At 48.9% G+C, this 14827-nt stretch overlaps 1 protein-coding gene across 1 annotated transcript in view; it reads right to left on the bottom strand.

Annotated features, from left to right (window-relative positions):
* cep290 (centrosomal protein 290) overlaps window positions 1–14827 on the bottom strand; it is a 46788-nt gene that overhangs the window by 21578 nt on the left and 10383 nt on the right. Inside the window, exons 14-30 of the mRNA XM_056599773.1 lie at window positions 13741–13903; window positions 13286–13386; window positions 13119–13185; window positions 12491–12594; window positions 11347–11431; window positions 10694–10824; window positions 9952–10122; window positions 9257–9406; window positions 8902–9017; window positions 8445–8547; window positions 7971–8201; window positions 5674–5847; window positions 4735–4846; window positions 3788–3999; window positions 2953–3104; window positions 2565–2676; window positions 194–649 (exon numbers count right to left, since the gene is read on the bottom strand). Coding sequence (XP_056455748.1) covers window positions 194–649; window positions 2565–2676; window positions 2953–3104; window positions 3788–3999; window positions 4735–4846; window positions 5674–5847; window positions 7971–8201; window positions 8445–8547; window positions 8902–9017; window positions 9257–9406; window positions 9952–10122; window positions 10694–10824; window positions 11347–11431; window positions 12491–12594; window positions 13119–13185; window positions 13286–13386; window positions 13741–13903 — 2640 coding nt within the window. The remainder of the gene's footprint in view (window positions 1–193; window positions 650–2564; window positions 2677–2952; window positions 3105–3787; window positions 4000–4734; window positions 4847–5673; window positions 5848–7970; window positions 8202–8444; window positions 8548–8901; window positions 9018–9256; window positions 9407–9951; window positions 10123–10693; window positions 10825–11346; window positions 11432–12490; window positions 12595–13118; window positions 13186–13285; window positions 13387–13740; window positions 13904–14827) is intronic.

Raw genomic sequence — 14827 nt, 5'->3', positions numbered from 1 at the left:
GATTGATAGATATAGATAAATGGATATGGATACATGTATAGAGAGAGATAGATGGATATGGATAGAAGGGTAGAGAGGGTACAGACAGATCGATAGAGACGGATAGCAAGAGAGAGGGTGAGGTCACAGATAGAGCGAGCGACGTGAGAGCCCGCCGTCGCCGTCGCCTCTCCCCCTCTCCCCCTCTCCCCACCTTCTGCGCTCCCTTGGCGTCCCCCAGCGCGGCGACCAGCTCCTCCAGACCGGCCAGCTTCCCCTCCAGCTCCTCCGCCCGGCCCTCCGCCCTCCTCCGCTGCTCCTGCGCCTCCGTCCTCTCCCGCTGCGCCCCGGCGCGCTCCCCCTGCAGCTCCGCCAGCGTCTGGGAGAGCTGCTCCTGCCGGGCCAGGGGCAGCGCGCCGGCACACTGCCGCCGCAGCGCGTGCACCGTCTGCCGCAGGTGGCGGGCGCGGCCGCGGCCGTCCTGCCGGGCCAGGTAGAGCGCGCGCTGGCCGGCGTCCAGGCGCTGCTCGGCCCGGAGCTGGTAGGCCTCCAGGGCGCGCAGGCGGGTCGTCAGGGCCTCGGCACGGCCCAGGGCCGCCGCCTCGCTGAGCTGCAGCGACACCACCTGCTGGTGGAGCCGGCCCAGGAGGGCCTTCTCGTCCGACTGGGACTGCGGGGGGGGGGGGGGGGGGGGGGGGGGGCAGAGAGGAGGAGGGGGGCAGAGAGGAGGAGGAGGGGGGGGGGGTCGCAGGGAGATCCAGACCATAAATCTGTGTTTTCAGGTTGAATGCACCGATCAAGTGTCTCTCTCCCATTCCGAGGTTATATTCTCCCGACAAAGCTCAAAAAATCTTAAAAGACACGATAAAGAACAAAAATCAATAACGATATAAATAATGGACGTGATTAATTGACTGCTGTTCAAAAGAATCCTAAAAGAAACGATTAAAAAAAACAAAACAATAACGATATAAATAATTGACGTGATTAATTGTCTGCTGTTCAAAAGAATTCTAAAAGAAACGATGAAAAAACAAAAAATCACGATATAAATAATTGACGTGACTAATTGACTGCCGTTCAGCGTGTTCTATTTGTCCTGCGTTCCATTTTCACGCACGTACCGACACTAAAGAGTTGGCGGGCGCGCCGATTCCAAAACGCCGGGGACGTGCAGTCGGACCGTCATCTGGCACTCATTTCACCCACTCCACAAACACCACAATCAGGCGCTGAACATCAGAGGCCCCGCCACGGCCGGGCTGCTGCTCAGGTTTTATTTGAGTGTGTGTTTGCTCCCTCTCACTGTGCTCCTAATAGTCCCCCGCCAGCACACTAAGGGCGCCGTTAAAAAAAAAAACGTTTCTGGGAGAACATCAGCTCCAGATCGCCCCAGACCGGCGATAAAGCACGTAAAACTCCAGCATTTAAGGCGAGTCAGGGGCCTCGTATTCTATGTGGAATGTGATTCTGACCCCGTGACCCCCTGTCAGGGGTCATTTCCTGACCCCTGGATGACCCCTGTCAGCCGGAGAAAGCGTTTTTTTATGCATTTGTTTAGGTCACAGATTGCACAACAGTAAATTCCGCCAGTTCAATTCAACCGGTTTAGTTTACTTATCATCCCCAACTGCCACCATTAGCATTGATTACACCGGTTAACGCCTGTAATTATTGTGTACTTTTTCAGCAGTTATTTTGTAATTAGTAATAGCTAAATAATAAGTTGTTTTGTGGTGCACCCTCTAATGATTATTGAGTGACGTCTGAAAGTAAGAGTAAGCACTTATGCTGTCACGTTTGAATCTTGAACAACCGGTCCCAGTTTCGGAACCATTTACGTTCGCGGAGCCAATTCATTTAGCAAACAAAAGAAAGAAAAAAAATCTTCATCTGTTGTCGCTTATTTCTGTTAACTCTTACATAACGCTTTTAAAACGGTTGCATTAAAGAGAAAATCCCGCTTGCGGCGGTTCTGTTAAAATGAATATCAGCACGGCTGTGATTATCTCCAGTACCCAGCACTTCAGTTCGACCGAATCACAGCTGTGCTGATACTCAGTAGAACAGCACTCCGTCTGGTATGATATCGCTTAACAAGCCCTACATTTGATAGCCTTGACAGCGAAGGACTGTTGGCCACCCTGGCTGCGTGACTGGGAGGCCTGCTGCTCGTGGTTAATGAACCAGCGGGTTGCCCCGCCAATGACTCCGTTGATGCAGAGAGACGCTGCCATCCTACCGCCAATCATCCATCGGTTTCATGTCTCCAAAAAAGGACCGCTGCCATGTGCTTCAATGCAACGTATGCAAACGATTGCCTTCCACACAACGCACACCGTGCAGTACCAGGTGTTTTGCGGATCGCTACTAGGCGTTCCGCAGAGCACTGCTATGGGTTCTGAGGAGTGGTACTAGGTGTATGTTTTTCCTTTGCGGTAGGTGGCAAACAAGCTACTTTTTTTCTACATTGCAGACAAAAATAGATGAATGGATGCCATGGATTTTGGTCTCCTCACATAGCGTAACATCTGCCGATTGGGGGATCGTCTGTGCACACAGAGATCCTCGGGTTATCTCCTCACCTGAAGGTCCAGAACCTGCCTCCTGAAGGACTCTGTCTCCTTATCCCTGGACTGCTGCCGGGCCTCCATCACAGACACCTGCATCTTGGCCACGTCAGACACCTCTCGGAGCCTGCGGAGAGAACCCAAGTCCCTCATAACAACTGGGTTTGTGGAGGGGGCAATACAAGCCCACACAAGGTGCACATTTTAGTTCAAATGTATTTAGTTAGTAAATATGTAAAGTGTATATAGTGTTGCTCATATGGGGGTATGTGTACCCCCATTGGTACATTGAAGGGTTAAATCGAACATTTGTAATAAATCCCCACCTTGTTTGTTTCCAATTGTAAAAAGAATGCCACGTTAATAAAATAAATGGGACTAGCGCCGGCGTGCGGTGGTTCACCTGGAGGCCTCCACGCGGAGCTCCGCCTCCGCCTTCTCCAGCTCTGCCACGCGGGCGCGGTCGGCGTCGCTGGTGGCCCGGCTCACGCTGTCCGCCAGCTGGTCCCTCAGCTCCCGCTCCACGCGCTGGGCCTCCAGGTGCAGCTTGGTCAGCTGCGGGACGGACGGACGAACGGACGGACAGGGGACGGGCGGAGGGTCACGGAGCCAATCGAAAACAAGGCTTTCTTAAATGTGTTTTTTTTTTTTCTGCTCTACTGATGTGTCATCATCCCGAAAGGTTGTCTTAAAATTACACTTTTATTAATAATGGAGACATAATTACTATGTTCAAGAAGACATTCTAGGGCGTTTAAAACAAAAATAAATAGGATTTTGTTTCACTGGCTTTTGAAGCAAGATGAACCTTCACCCCTTTCTGTTCGTTAATGATTCATAACATCGAAGTATCTACGTTTCTAAAATATTTACTCAACTCGACCAAAATAGCCGACCAAAATAGCCTCAATTGGAGATGTTTGCCTGGTAACCTTGACTATAATGACTTGAATGTTAAAACTTCAAGGTCAAACAAGACCAGCACTGTAGCTATGGAACCCTGAGCATAAACAACCACACCAAAGTCTCAGCGTGTGAGAGAGCAATCATCATCCGAGAGCTTTCTTTGGCCTTGGGTCAAAGTGACAGGCAGGAGGGGGGGGGGGGCGAGAGAGAGAGCGTGAGAGAGAGAGAGAGAGAGAGAGAGAGAGAGAGAGAGAGAGAGAGGGAGAGGGAGAGGAAGAGAGAGAGCGAGCGAGCGAGGGCGATGACGAGGGCAAGAGCGAGAGAGAGTTTACCTCTGCAAACTTGGCCTCCAGCTCTGCGTTGCGCTCTTCTGCGTGCCGGAGGGAGTTCCTGGCGTGCTCGCACATCTTGTGCGCGTGTTCGGCCCTCTGCCGCTCATTCAGCTCCTTCATCTCCAGCGTGGTGATGCGTCTGGATGCGGACGCCATCTCGCGGTTGGCCAGTGCTTTGCTCACCTTGTCCACGCCCCTGACGTCACCTGCTGCTTTTCCCACCGGGGGTGAAGAGGAATGCATAAATAAAAGAAGGCATTTTTTGAAGAAATTTCAACACCCCCACCGCAGAACGTCGGAAGATGAATGCCGCTGGAAGTATGCTTCTCTTGGCTTGGACGACTCTTTTTCCCTCTCGTTGCGATTTATCGTAAGGGCTGTTATTGCAAGCATATCCCACCCTGGAGCCAGAGTTGAACCAGGGCGCAGCATCAACACAACCTGTGCTGGATAAGTGTACATTTTGTACCCAATACATTATCATTGCAATAAGACAGTGTCAACCCACCTATTTTTAGAATAGATAACAATAGACATTAATAATAGCACGGGAAAATGATCAAACAGCTTACCGGCCGAACGGTCTTGGCTCTCATTACCATACCATTTACCTGATCACAGCCCATAAAGCTCACAGTTTGTAACTCCATGACACATCATGAATTCCTTTAAAGATAACCACTCCAGCATCCTAGTCACAACTTAGCCGCCTGAAGGCCTGAACAGCTGGTGACCCGCACACAGACTCCCTTCTCTGTAACTCATGCCCTGCAAGACTTGGCCAGCGCTTGGAACCATAATAAAATATCGAACGCATTCAAATATTTTTCTAGGATGGAGTTATCGACGAGTCCCACGCCTGGATGTGATGATTGGAGGTGGCGTTCGGTCAAAGCGATAAAAGCGGTCAATAAGGCCGTCTCGCACGGCCTTGGCGGTCTGCTTACCCACGATGCTGCAGTGTTCCCAGGCCTGCTCCAGGGTGTTGAGCTTCTCCTTGGCGGTCTCCAGCTCCTTCACCAGCTCAGAGATCTGCTCCCGGAGCGAGGCGTTCTCCTGCTGCGTGGAGGCATCGCGCTACACGTTACTATCAATGCTTTCTTTTCGTTTAACCTTTATCTTTACCAGGTAAAAGTCTCATTGAGATTAAGGCCCAATCCCATTTCTACCCCTTACACCTCCCCCCTTCCCCTTACCCCTTCAAAACAGGGAGGGGTAAGAGGAAGGGTTAAGGGGTAGAAATGGGATCGGGCCTAAGATCTATTTTTTTCAAGAGAGACCTGGCAAAGGGGGCAGCGTGGAACAGACGATACATATATGTTTCATGCAAACCAAAAACGCACAATTTTCACACAAATTAAAGACAGTTTTGGGGATTCAAGTGAGGAATTAATCACAGGTACAACGTCCAATATTTCCACAAAATAAGTCCCCAAGTAATAAGCCAAAGGCATCAAGTAAGATCAGTTCTGATAGTTTTAAGTCTTTCTGGAGGTTGTTCCAAGCAGATGGGGAAACATACTTAAAATGTTTTTTTTCCCAGCTCAGTACGAGCACACGGAACTTGGGAAAATGCACAGGGTTGACCTAGAACACAGCCCCCCCCCCCCCCCCGAGAAGCCCCCATCTCGTTCAGTGCACTTCCACCTCACTGTGTCCCTCTTTCAACCCACTTTCGTTTTCTGTCCCGTCTCCCTGTCCTGAACAATCAGAACCCCCGCTGGCACCGAGCACAGCCCCCCCTCTCTCCAGCCGGATTAATTCAAGTTTCGATTGTAGTACCGACGTTGGTGTTGCTGTTGTCGCTTTCCCGGATAAAGAGTTTGAAAAAGGAAACAGATGCTCCCAAAAAACGAGAGAATCTTTGAAACGGAACGTGTGAGTACCTCCAGATGTTCCAGACTGGAAGTCCTCTGCACCATGTGGTTGTCTCTCTGCAGCGTGTCTCGGTATTTGACGGTTAACTCCGTATACTGCTTGTTGGCCCGCTCGAGGTCGGCGGAAGGAACGCTCTCATCCAAAGCCTTCTGCAGGGCCGTGATCCTGTACGCCGCCATTTCCTGGAAACAACAGGGAAAGACCGATGTTTCAACTCGGCATGCATTCAATCCCTGTAAATGCTTTGTGGTAGGGTTCTACCCCTCCCCCCTAAGGGGTAAGGGGTAGAAATGGGATTGGGCCTTAGGGTGGTAGGGTTAGGGTGTCACTGCTTTGACTCCCAATGCAGACCTCCCTCCGTGTTTAAAGTGTTGTTTGGGGAATACCCTAAAGCAAGCAGTGTTGCTGCTGTATACTGTTAACCTGTGTTCCAATGAACTGTTGTGTCTTTCATGTACTGGAGTGCTTTACATTTAGTTTGTGTGTTTTAAATTGAGGCCTTCTGGTGTTTTTAATGTACTGTGGTTTTTCATTCTAAGCAGTTGTGTTTTTGATGTAGAGTTAAGATTTAGATGTACGGCTGTTTTCAATGCCCTGCTGTTTTTTTTAAAACAAAGCTCCTGGGTTCTGCGGTTGCCTTGTCCAGATCTCTGTAGCAGGAGACTTTCTCCATCTCAACAAGACACACCTGTTTGAATACAAAGGCTATTACCGCTCTCTTTCTTGCATGTGTTCCCAGGGCCGACGCTGGCCGTTTCGGTGCCCTAGGCGCCTCAACATTAAATGATGTGTGTGTGTGTGGGGGGGGGGGGGGGGGCACCGGCCCTGAGTGATAGGTTATACAATTAAGAGAAAAACAACGGTGGGCCTCTTCATAACTAATTTATACATTATTGTAATTCAATAATGTAATAGAAAAGAAACTTAATTTTTGGTGCCCCCCAAGGTACTTGGTGCCCCCCACTCTGCATGCTCTGCGCATAGGGAACGGCGGGTCTGTCTGTTCCCTCTCCTGTCCATAAAAGGGGCCCAAATATATCCTTTTCCTCCTATATTGTTCCTTTCATCCACAACCGTCATGGACGGTTGTGAAATGATTCTCCCATGAAACTAAATTCCCAGACTGCCAACATTGCAAACTTTGATAACCCTAACCCTATTAAACAACATGTCTGTTTAATCAGAGCATGGGAATGTTGGCAAGAATCGACAATGTGACATACCCGTCGTCCAACGGAATACTTATATTTTCGATTATGTTTCAAGAAAATGTCCACCATTCCTTGGAATAAGAGAGTGTTGTTTTTAGGCTAATGGGGATATGGATATCATATCTTTATCATATCTTTTTTTTTTTTTTTTATACCTTTGGAATTCACTCCCCTCCCACACGTCTCTCCAACCCTCTCTTCTTGCCCTCAAAACATACCTTTTCACACTAGCCTTCCCCACCTAACTCCCACCTTATTCTTCATGTTTAACCTCTGTTTTTCTTTTATTCCTAGTCTGTCTTACATAGTTTTGATAGGCCAATATGTAAAGCATCTTAGAGTACCATATTAAGTGCTATATACATTTCATTTATTATTATTATTATTATTATTATTATATCTCTAAATGTAAACGGGCCTTGGAAATCTGTGGAGTAGGCTGTGGTTTTCCATGTGAAGTCACAAAGTTGTCAACTATGTTAAGTGGCTCTCTTATTGTGAATTGTACCTTGTATCAGTGTATGTGTCATGCTAACTTGAACCTTGTATCTATACAAATCAGGTCATATGGCACCTTGTAATTCTACAGGTCCTGTTAACTTGTACCATGTATATCTGGAGGTCATCATGATAACTTGTACCTTATGTCTCTGCAAGTCATGCTAACTTGCATCTCTGCATGTCATGCTAACTTGTACCGCTACAGGTCATGCTAACTGGTAGCTCTGCAGGTCATGGTAACTTGTACTTTTAACCTCTACAGATTATGTTAATTTGTAACTGTAGAGGTCATGGTAACTTTCCCCTGTACAGGTCATGTTAACCTGTACCTCTACAAGTCATGGTTACTTGTACATCCACAGGTCATGGCTACTTGTATCTCTACAAGTCATGGCTACTTGTACCTTGTATCTCTGCAGGGCATGGGAACTTGTACCTCTACAAGTCATGGCTACTTGTACATCTACAAGTCAAGGCTACTTGTACCTCTACAAGTCATGGCTACTTTTACCTTGTATCTCTGCAGGTCATGGTTACTTGTACCTCTAGAGGGCACGGTAACTTGTACCTCTACGAGTCCTGGCTACTTGTACCTTGTATCTCTGCAGGTAGCCCATCCTCTCGGTGACGGCGACCTGCATGTGCCCGCTGTCGACCCTCAGTTTGCCGTTGTCCTTGCGGAGTTGCTGCTCCTGCTCCATGAGAAGGGTGTAGCGCCGCGACAGCGTCTTCTCGTTCACCCGCAGCACCGTCACCTGCCTCACCGTCTCCGCCAACTGCCGCCGCAACTCTTCCGGATCCTTCCGTAGCGTCTCCAGCAGGTTCTGGTTCAAAGATGCGGGCATTTTGATTCGAGCAAAACACTTCTATCAAAAGCAAATTCTGATTATTGTAATTCCGGAGAGGCTAGAAGGCTTAAATATTCTGAGTCATCTGGTAATCCAATTATAATATTATTTCTATTAGTTTATTGCGGTTGATATTGATGTTTTAATATCCTGGACCATTGGGTCACTTGCATATCCAGTACCCATAATTCCACCCTAATTTTGGTGGGTTCGACTCACGTTGAATTCCTGGACCCTCACGTTATCCACATCCCTCTGCTCCTCCATCTTGTTCTTCAGCTCTGCAAACGTTTCCCTCTCTTTCTGCCATGCCTCCTTGTCACTGTGGCAACAAAAACAACAAGAGAGATTATTAAGACATTTAGCAGACGCTTTTATCCAAAGTGACTTACAACAGTTAATACACATTGACACACCGACGGCAGAGTCAATCATGCAAGGCGACAGCTAGCTCGTCAGGAGCAGTTAGGGTTAAGTGTCTTGCCCAGGAACACATCAACACTCAGCTAGGAGGAGCTGGGGACCGAACTAGCAACCTCTCGGTTACAAGGCAACTGCTCTACCTCCTGAGCTAAGCCAACCCAATGGCTTGACAGCAGAAGTTGTGAGGGAGGACGGTAAGATGGAGCGGGGTGACACTGGGGGCTCCGGTGGACAGGGCGTTCGTTGGACCCACCTGAGATGCTCTTTGTACAGCAGACCCTGCCGGTGGAAGATAACCCCAACTTTGCTTTTGTACTTCTCCAGAGCGGCCGTGAGCTGTTCGGATGACTCTTCTTTGTTTTTAACCTCCTAGCAAAAAAATAACACATACTGTTATATAGCTGTGGTGGCAGACACATTATTGCACAAAATATTGCACATTTTGAAAAAAAAAAATTCTTACACATTCATATATTTATATAATTATACTTTATTCCATCTAATCATACATTTGTCGAAATGATTACATAGCACAGTGACATGGGCCACACCCGTAGCATTTCTCAATCAGGGACACAAACAAATAAAGGAGGATAAACTGAAGTGACCTGGAGGAGGCGAATGGCGTATTCGTTCAGGGTGCTGATTATCTCCGCACTCGAGGGAGCCAAATCTGCCGGCAAGGTCAAAGGTCGGAACGCCGGGGACTCGCTAGAGGATTGCTTCGGGATCTCCGCCTCGGACTGCAGTTGAGTCACCTGACCGCCGCACAGACAGGGAGTGCAACACAGTCACATGACCAATGCGATCCGTAGTGAACGACAACATGTCTCCAACACAATCTGATCCAGGATCAATTACGATCAATAACGTAACAAAACAGCGCTAGGAGTGTCATCATCTACGTGTTCACGAGGGCAGGAATCGTGGATAGGACAACAGAAGACAACACATCGGCTGAACGGGGAAACACAGAGCACATTGTCCGAGAGATATAAATGCTGTGGTTTGTCATCTCAATGCCACCAGGTCCGGGTCATCCCAGTGTTGATTGATTTTTGATTGAAAACTTTATTGGACAACAATGAACAGAAGTGTTCAAAAGGATAAAAAAAAAACATAATAAAGCCCAAAGGCTTTTTTCCATTGTGGTTGTCCTTTAGATGGGAAAGGGAGAAACAACACATGGACTAAAACATGGAGCACGAACACACAGCACGTGGACTACAACGTTGAGGCAAAAAGGGGAATCAAATAAAATAAAACAAGGGATACGTTCCCGGACAGACAAGCAGACCAGTACCTTTACTTGAGCCTTGGCCAGCCCACTGAGCGCCTCGCTGGCCTCCTCCCGGGCCAGGCGCAGCTCCTGCCTGAGCTCCTGGTTCCGGCCCGTCATCTGGTCCAGCTGGGCCTGCAGGTGGGAGACCGCCTCGGGCTTCCCAGAGGCGGGTGAACCCTTGCCCTCCATGACCTGGGATGATTGGGAAGATTCGGAATGTGAATGACCAGTTAACTGTGCTGCACCCGCCGCCGTGTCTATGTATCGTGTTGTTCTGAGCGGGGTCCATGTAATGTGGTGTCCCAGAACAAAGCCCTCTAACCCATTAAGGCCCATTGACCTCATTTTGACGATGGACGAACTGACATAGTTAAAAGGGGACGTATTAGTCCACCAGGTGTGAGTATGAGAAGCAGTTTCGAAGATCTGCCTCTTCTGACATCCCAAGTGGGCGTGTCCACCAATGATTGATAGATCAGTCTACCAGCCTTCCCAGGGGACTGTAGCAAACGTTGCTCATCTATCGGTCATACATCTAGGTGGACACGCCCACCTGTGACGCCAGAAGAGGCAGATTTTCGAAACGGCTTGTAACGGCTAATCCCACTCACACCTGGTGGTATAATATGTGCCCTTTAATGTTGAAACTTTTGTCCTAACTGACCAAGTCGTCGTGTGGTTGGGCTGTGTCGTGCGTTAGTATTGCTGCGGTTGATGTGGTGGGACTACGCGCATGGACGTCTTTTGGACGTGGTTCACGTACTCTGAGCAGTCTCTCCAAGGAGGGGGCGGCGACGGCAACCTGAGCCCCCAGCTCTTGATTGGCCCTCATGGCTGTGAGGACTTCTGTCAGCGTGGCCTCTAGGTCGCTCTTGACCCTGGACACCTCCTCCACTGAAGAGGAGGTTCAATGGGAGGGAAAGCCGGAGTGAGGGGGGGAGCGTTCAAGTCGCCGGCACATGAACTTCAATGCCACACGTTGTTGAATGTCGAAAGGGGAACATTCACGTGAGATATTGCATTTCTCCCAGATGGGAGATTCCTGTGTCAAAGCGGTAAGTATTGTACTATGACAGTACCATGAATTAACAAAGAGACAAAAAATATAAAAGACAAAAAAATGCAATGCTACAAAAAATGTCATACAGAACATATATCTACGGTATATACAATTAAGAGGAGCTTTTTCTCCAACCCGAAAAACAGCGGCCTAGACAATATATATATTTCATGGTGAATGAAGACACATGCTATGGAGAAGCAGGTAGGGGCTAGGGGTTATCTAGCTTTGGGAGGCTTACATAGAAACATATATGTTTTGGACAATGGGGGTCAAAATACTTATACTGCGAGTTCAACAACCAACCCATAAACCCCAATGTTCGTTTTCCGTCGGTTAAAGAACAGCCTTCTTACATTTGACTCGGAGCTGGTTGGACTGGGTCTTGTGTTGCTCAAGATCTCTCTCCTTGTCACTCAGCTCCTTCTGCAAGTGTTCAGTCTATAAAACACAACAGAAGCATCATCACACTGCCCTTTGACACCCCTTGCCTCCAATAGCTGTGAGATCGGAGACTTCATCTGAGATAGATTGTAATTCATATTTTGGTCATTCCAGTCTGAGGCTGTGTGTTAGACCCCTGGATCTAGAGGTCCCTTTCTCTTAAGACCCCAGGTTCTAAAGACCCCTGGTTCTACAGGCCCCTGGTTGTACAGGCCCCTGGTTGTACAGGCCCCTGGTTCTACAGAGCCCTGGTTCTACAGGCCCCTGGTTCTACAGGCCCCTGGTTCTACAGGCCCCTTGTTCTACAGGCCCATGGTTCTACAGAGCCCTGGTTCTACAGAGCCCTGGTTCTACAGGCCCCTGGTTCTACAGGCCCCTGGTTGTAAAGAACCCAGGTTCTACAGGCCCCTGGTTCTACAGAGCTCTGGTTCTACAGGCCCCTGGTTGTAAAGGCCCCTGATTGTAAAGGCCGCTGGTTGTAAAGGCCCCTGGTTCTACAGAGCCCTGGTTCTACAGGCCCTTGGTTCTACAGAGCCCTGGTTCTACAGGCCCCTGGTTCTACAGAGCCCTGGTTCTACAGGCCCTTGGTTCTACAGAGCCCTGGTTCTACAGGCCCTTGGTTCTACAGAGCCCTGGTTCTACAGGCCCTTGGTTCTACAGAGCCCTGGTTCTACAGGCCCCTGGTTCTACAGAGCTCTGGTTGTAAAGGCCCCTGGTTGTAAAGGCCCCTGGTAGTAAAGGCCCCTGGTTCTACAGGCCCCTGGTTCTACAGGCCCCTGGTTGTAAAGGCCCCTGGTTCTACAGAGCCCTGGTTCTACAGGCCGCTGGTTGTAAAGGCCGCTGGTTGTAAAGGCCCCTGGTAGTAAAGGCCCCTGGTAGTAAAGGCCCCTGGTAGTAAAGGCCCCTGGTAGTAAAGGCCCCTGGTAGTAAAGGCCCCTGGTAGTAAAGGCCCCTGGTAGTAAAGGCCCCTGTCCCTAGAGGCCTCTTACTCTAGACTCATGCTTGTAAAGACCCCTGCTAGGAACCCCAGGCCTTCTGTAGTTTAGGGGGGCTGACCTTCCGTTTCATCTTGTCTGCGGCCTCCTGGAGGTCAAGGAGCAGCAGTTTACTCGGCCCCGCGTCGTTCTGGTCCAGCTGGGCGATGGTGGATCCCCCCAGCTCTGGATGCATATGGATGGTTAGCACGGAGATAAAGACACGTTAAACCATCTGGGATTGTAGGTCTGAACACGATTGTTTGTTCAACCGACGATCTTAGTCACAGCTGCCATTTCAACATATTGACAAGGGGTTGATAATGTTGTTGATTTAGATGTTGCTGGTGTTCAAGATAATGAAATCGGCCAAACCAACTCTGCCGTTATCTTTTCATTTTACTTTATTACTCTACTCTAAACCACGAGTCCTTGTTTTCCCCGACTCCTTACTCACTTCCACCAGAAGTTCGTCTTCTATATGAATAAGTGATTTGTATACATAACTCTTCATGAATACAAATCACTTATGACCAATATAAAACAAAAGTAAGGAGTCGGGAAAACGAGGACAGGGATGGTAAGCTGGCCAGGCTCTCGCGGTGACGCAACGCGCTGCATCACACATCAGAACCCAAGACTCGAGACCGGGTTGACCCATCCGTGTCTGGGGTCAACGTTAACGGCGACGGTCAGGCCGCAGAGTTCACCTCGGCCCGTCACCATGCGACGGATCTGCTTCTTCAGCTCCAGCCGCTCCTCTTCAAGTCGCTCGATCTGAACAAAAAAAGGTCCACGGTCAGCCAACGCCATGAAGAAACAAACAGAGAGCTCCCCTGGAGAATAATGCTGATATTAGCGTGGCGCAGGTCCAAACCTCTTTGGTGAGGACCTGGTTCTCAGCTTTGTACTGCCGCTGTCGGAGGCTCTTGGCGTGAAGGAACTCAGAGAGATCCACTTCCTCCTTGGGGCTCAGACCTTTTAGAGACACAAAAGCACAGGCTGTCGTTTTTGTCATCCATCCCCCCTGATTTGAGCTCCTTGGGTATCCAAAGATAGGGTTCAGTAGAGTTCAAAATAAATCATGAATTAGGGTTACTTGGCTACTTTCATTTAGAACGCTTAACTAATCCGATATTTTCCAACTTTTGTTCGCCTGTTTATTCTCCCACTGGGTCTCCCCATTTTGCTCTATTGCTCCCCTAAGCATCCAACCAATCATCTGTGTTCTTATTCAAGGGTTCTTTGAGACTGCAGCTGCCATTCAGGGCTTTTCAAAATAAAAGTTGAATGGCGTTGTCAATTTACGTGTGTGCATCCTAAAACGCTCACCTAGCCGTTCTCTGAACGCCTCGTTTTCGTCCTGGAGCTCGTTGTTCCTGAGCGTCAGGCCGTTAATTTCCCGCGCGAGAGCCTCCGTCTCACGGTCCTTCATTCTCATCTGGCGCTTGCCCTCTTTGATCTCCGCGATGGCTGCTTCCAGTCCGTCGGTCCCCTGTGGTTTTTATAAAGAGAGTGCCGGTTGCGCTCGTCTGTCAATTCTCATTCCCTCTTCATAAATCACAGAGTGACACCATTAGCGGTTCCCCTCCTGCCCTCTCTCTCCTCTTCCAGGGGCAGACAGATGCTCGTTAAAAAGGAGTCAAATGTATGGTGGTTGGGGAGATACTCGGAAGGGGCTAGTAGACGCTGCATCGTGTGTGTGTGTGTGTGTGTGTGTGTGTGTGTGTGTGTGTGTGTGTGTGTGTGTGTCTGTGTGTGTGTGTGTGTGTGTGTGTGTGTGTGTGTGTGTGTGTGTGTGTGTGTGTGTGTGTGTAGTTGTGCAGCAGAGCGTGGTGCAGTACAATGTGTCCATAGCTTCACCTCTATGTAGTGTAGGGTCAGCGTTGTACTGTGCGGTGTAGTCTGTGCATAGCGTTACGTTATGTTATGCAGTGTGTGAATAGCGTCATGTTATGTAGTGTGGTGTGTGCATAGCGTACGTTACGTGGTGTAGTTTGTGCTACTGCGATGTTATTTTTTGTATCTGTGTGTTTGAGACTCATGTGATGTGTAGTGTGTGCATGGCGTAATGTCACGTAGTGTAGTGTGTAGTAACATCATGTTATGGAGTGTAGCGTGGAGTAACATCGTGTAGCGTGTTGTAGCGTCATGTTGTGTAGTGTAGTGTGTAGTAACATCGTGTTGTGTAGCGTAGTGTGTAGCAACATCATGTTGTGTAGTCTAGTGTGTAGTAACATGTTGTGTAGTCTAGTGTGTAGTAACATTGTGTTGTGTAGCGTAGTGTGCGGTAGCGTCGTGTTGTGTAGCGTAGTGTGCGGTAGCGTCGTGTTGTGTAGCGTAGTGTGCGGTAGCGTAATGTTGTGTAGCGTATGTGTGCGGTAACCTCGTGTTGTGTAGCGTAGTGTGCGCTAGCGTC

The sequence above is a fragment of the Gadus chalcogrammus genome, chromosome 9 (genome assembly GCF_026213295.1).
Source record: "Gadus chalcogrammus isolate NIFS_2021 chromosome 9, NIFS_Gcha_1.0, whole genome shotgun sequence".
NCBI classification, from domain to species: Eukaryota; Metazoa; Chordata; class Actinopteri; order Gadiformes; family Gadidae; genus Gadus; species Gadus chalcogrammus.
The sequence above is the reverse complement of the archived record's forward strand: the minus strand, read 5'-3'. Positions and strand labels throughout refer to the sequence as shown.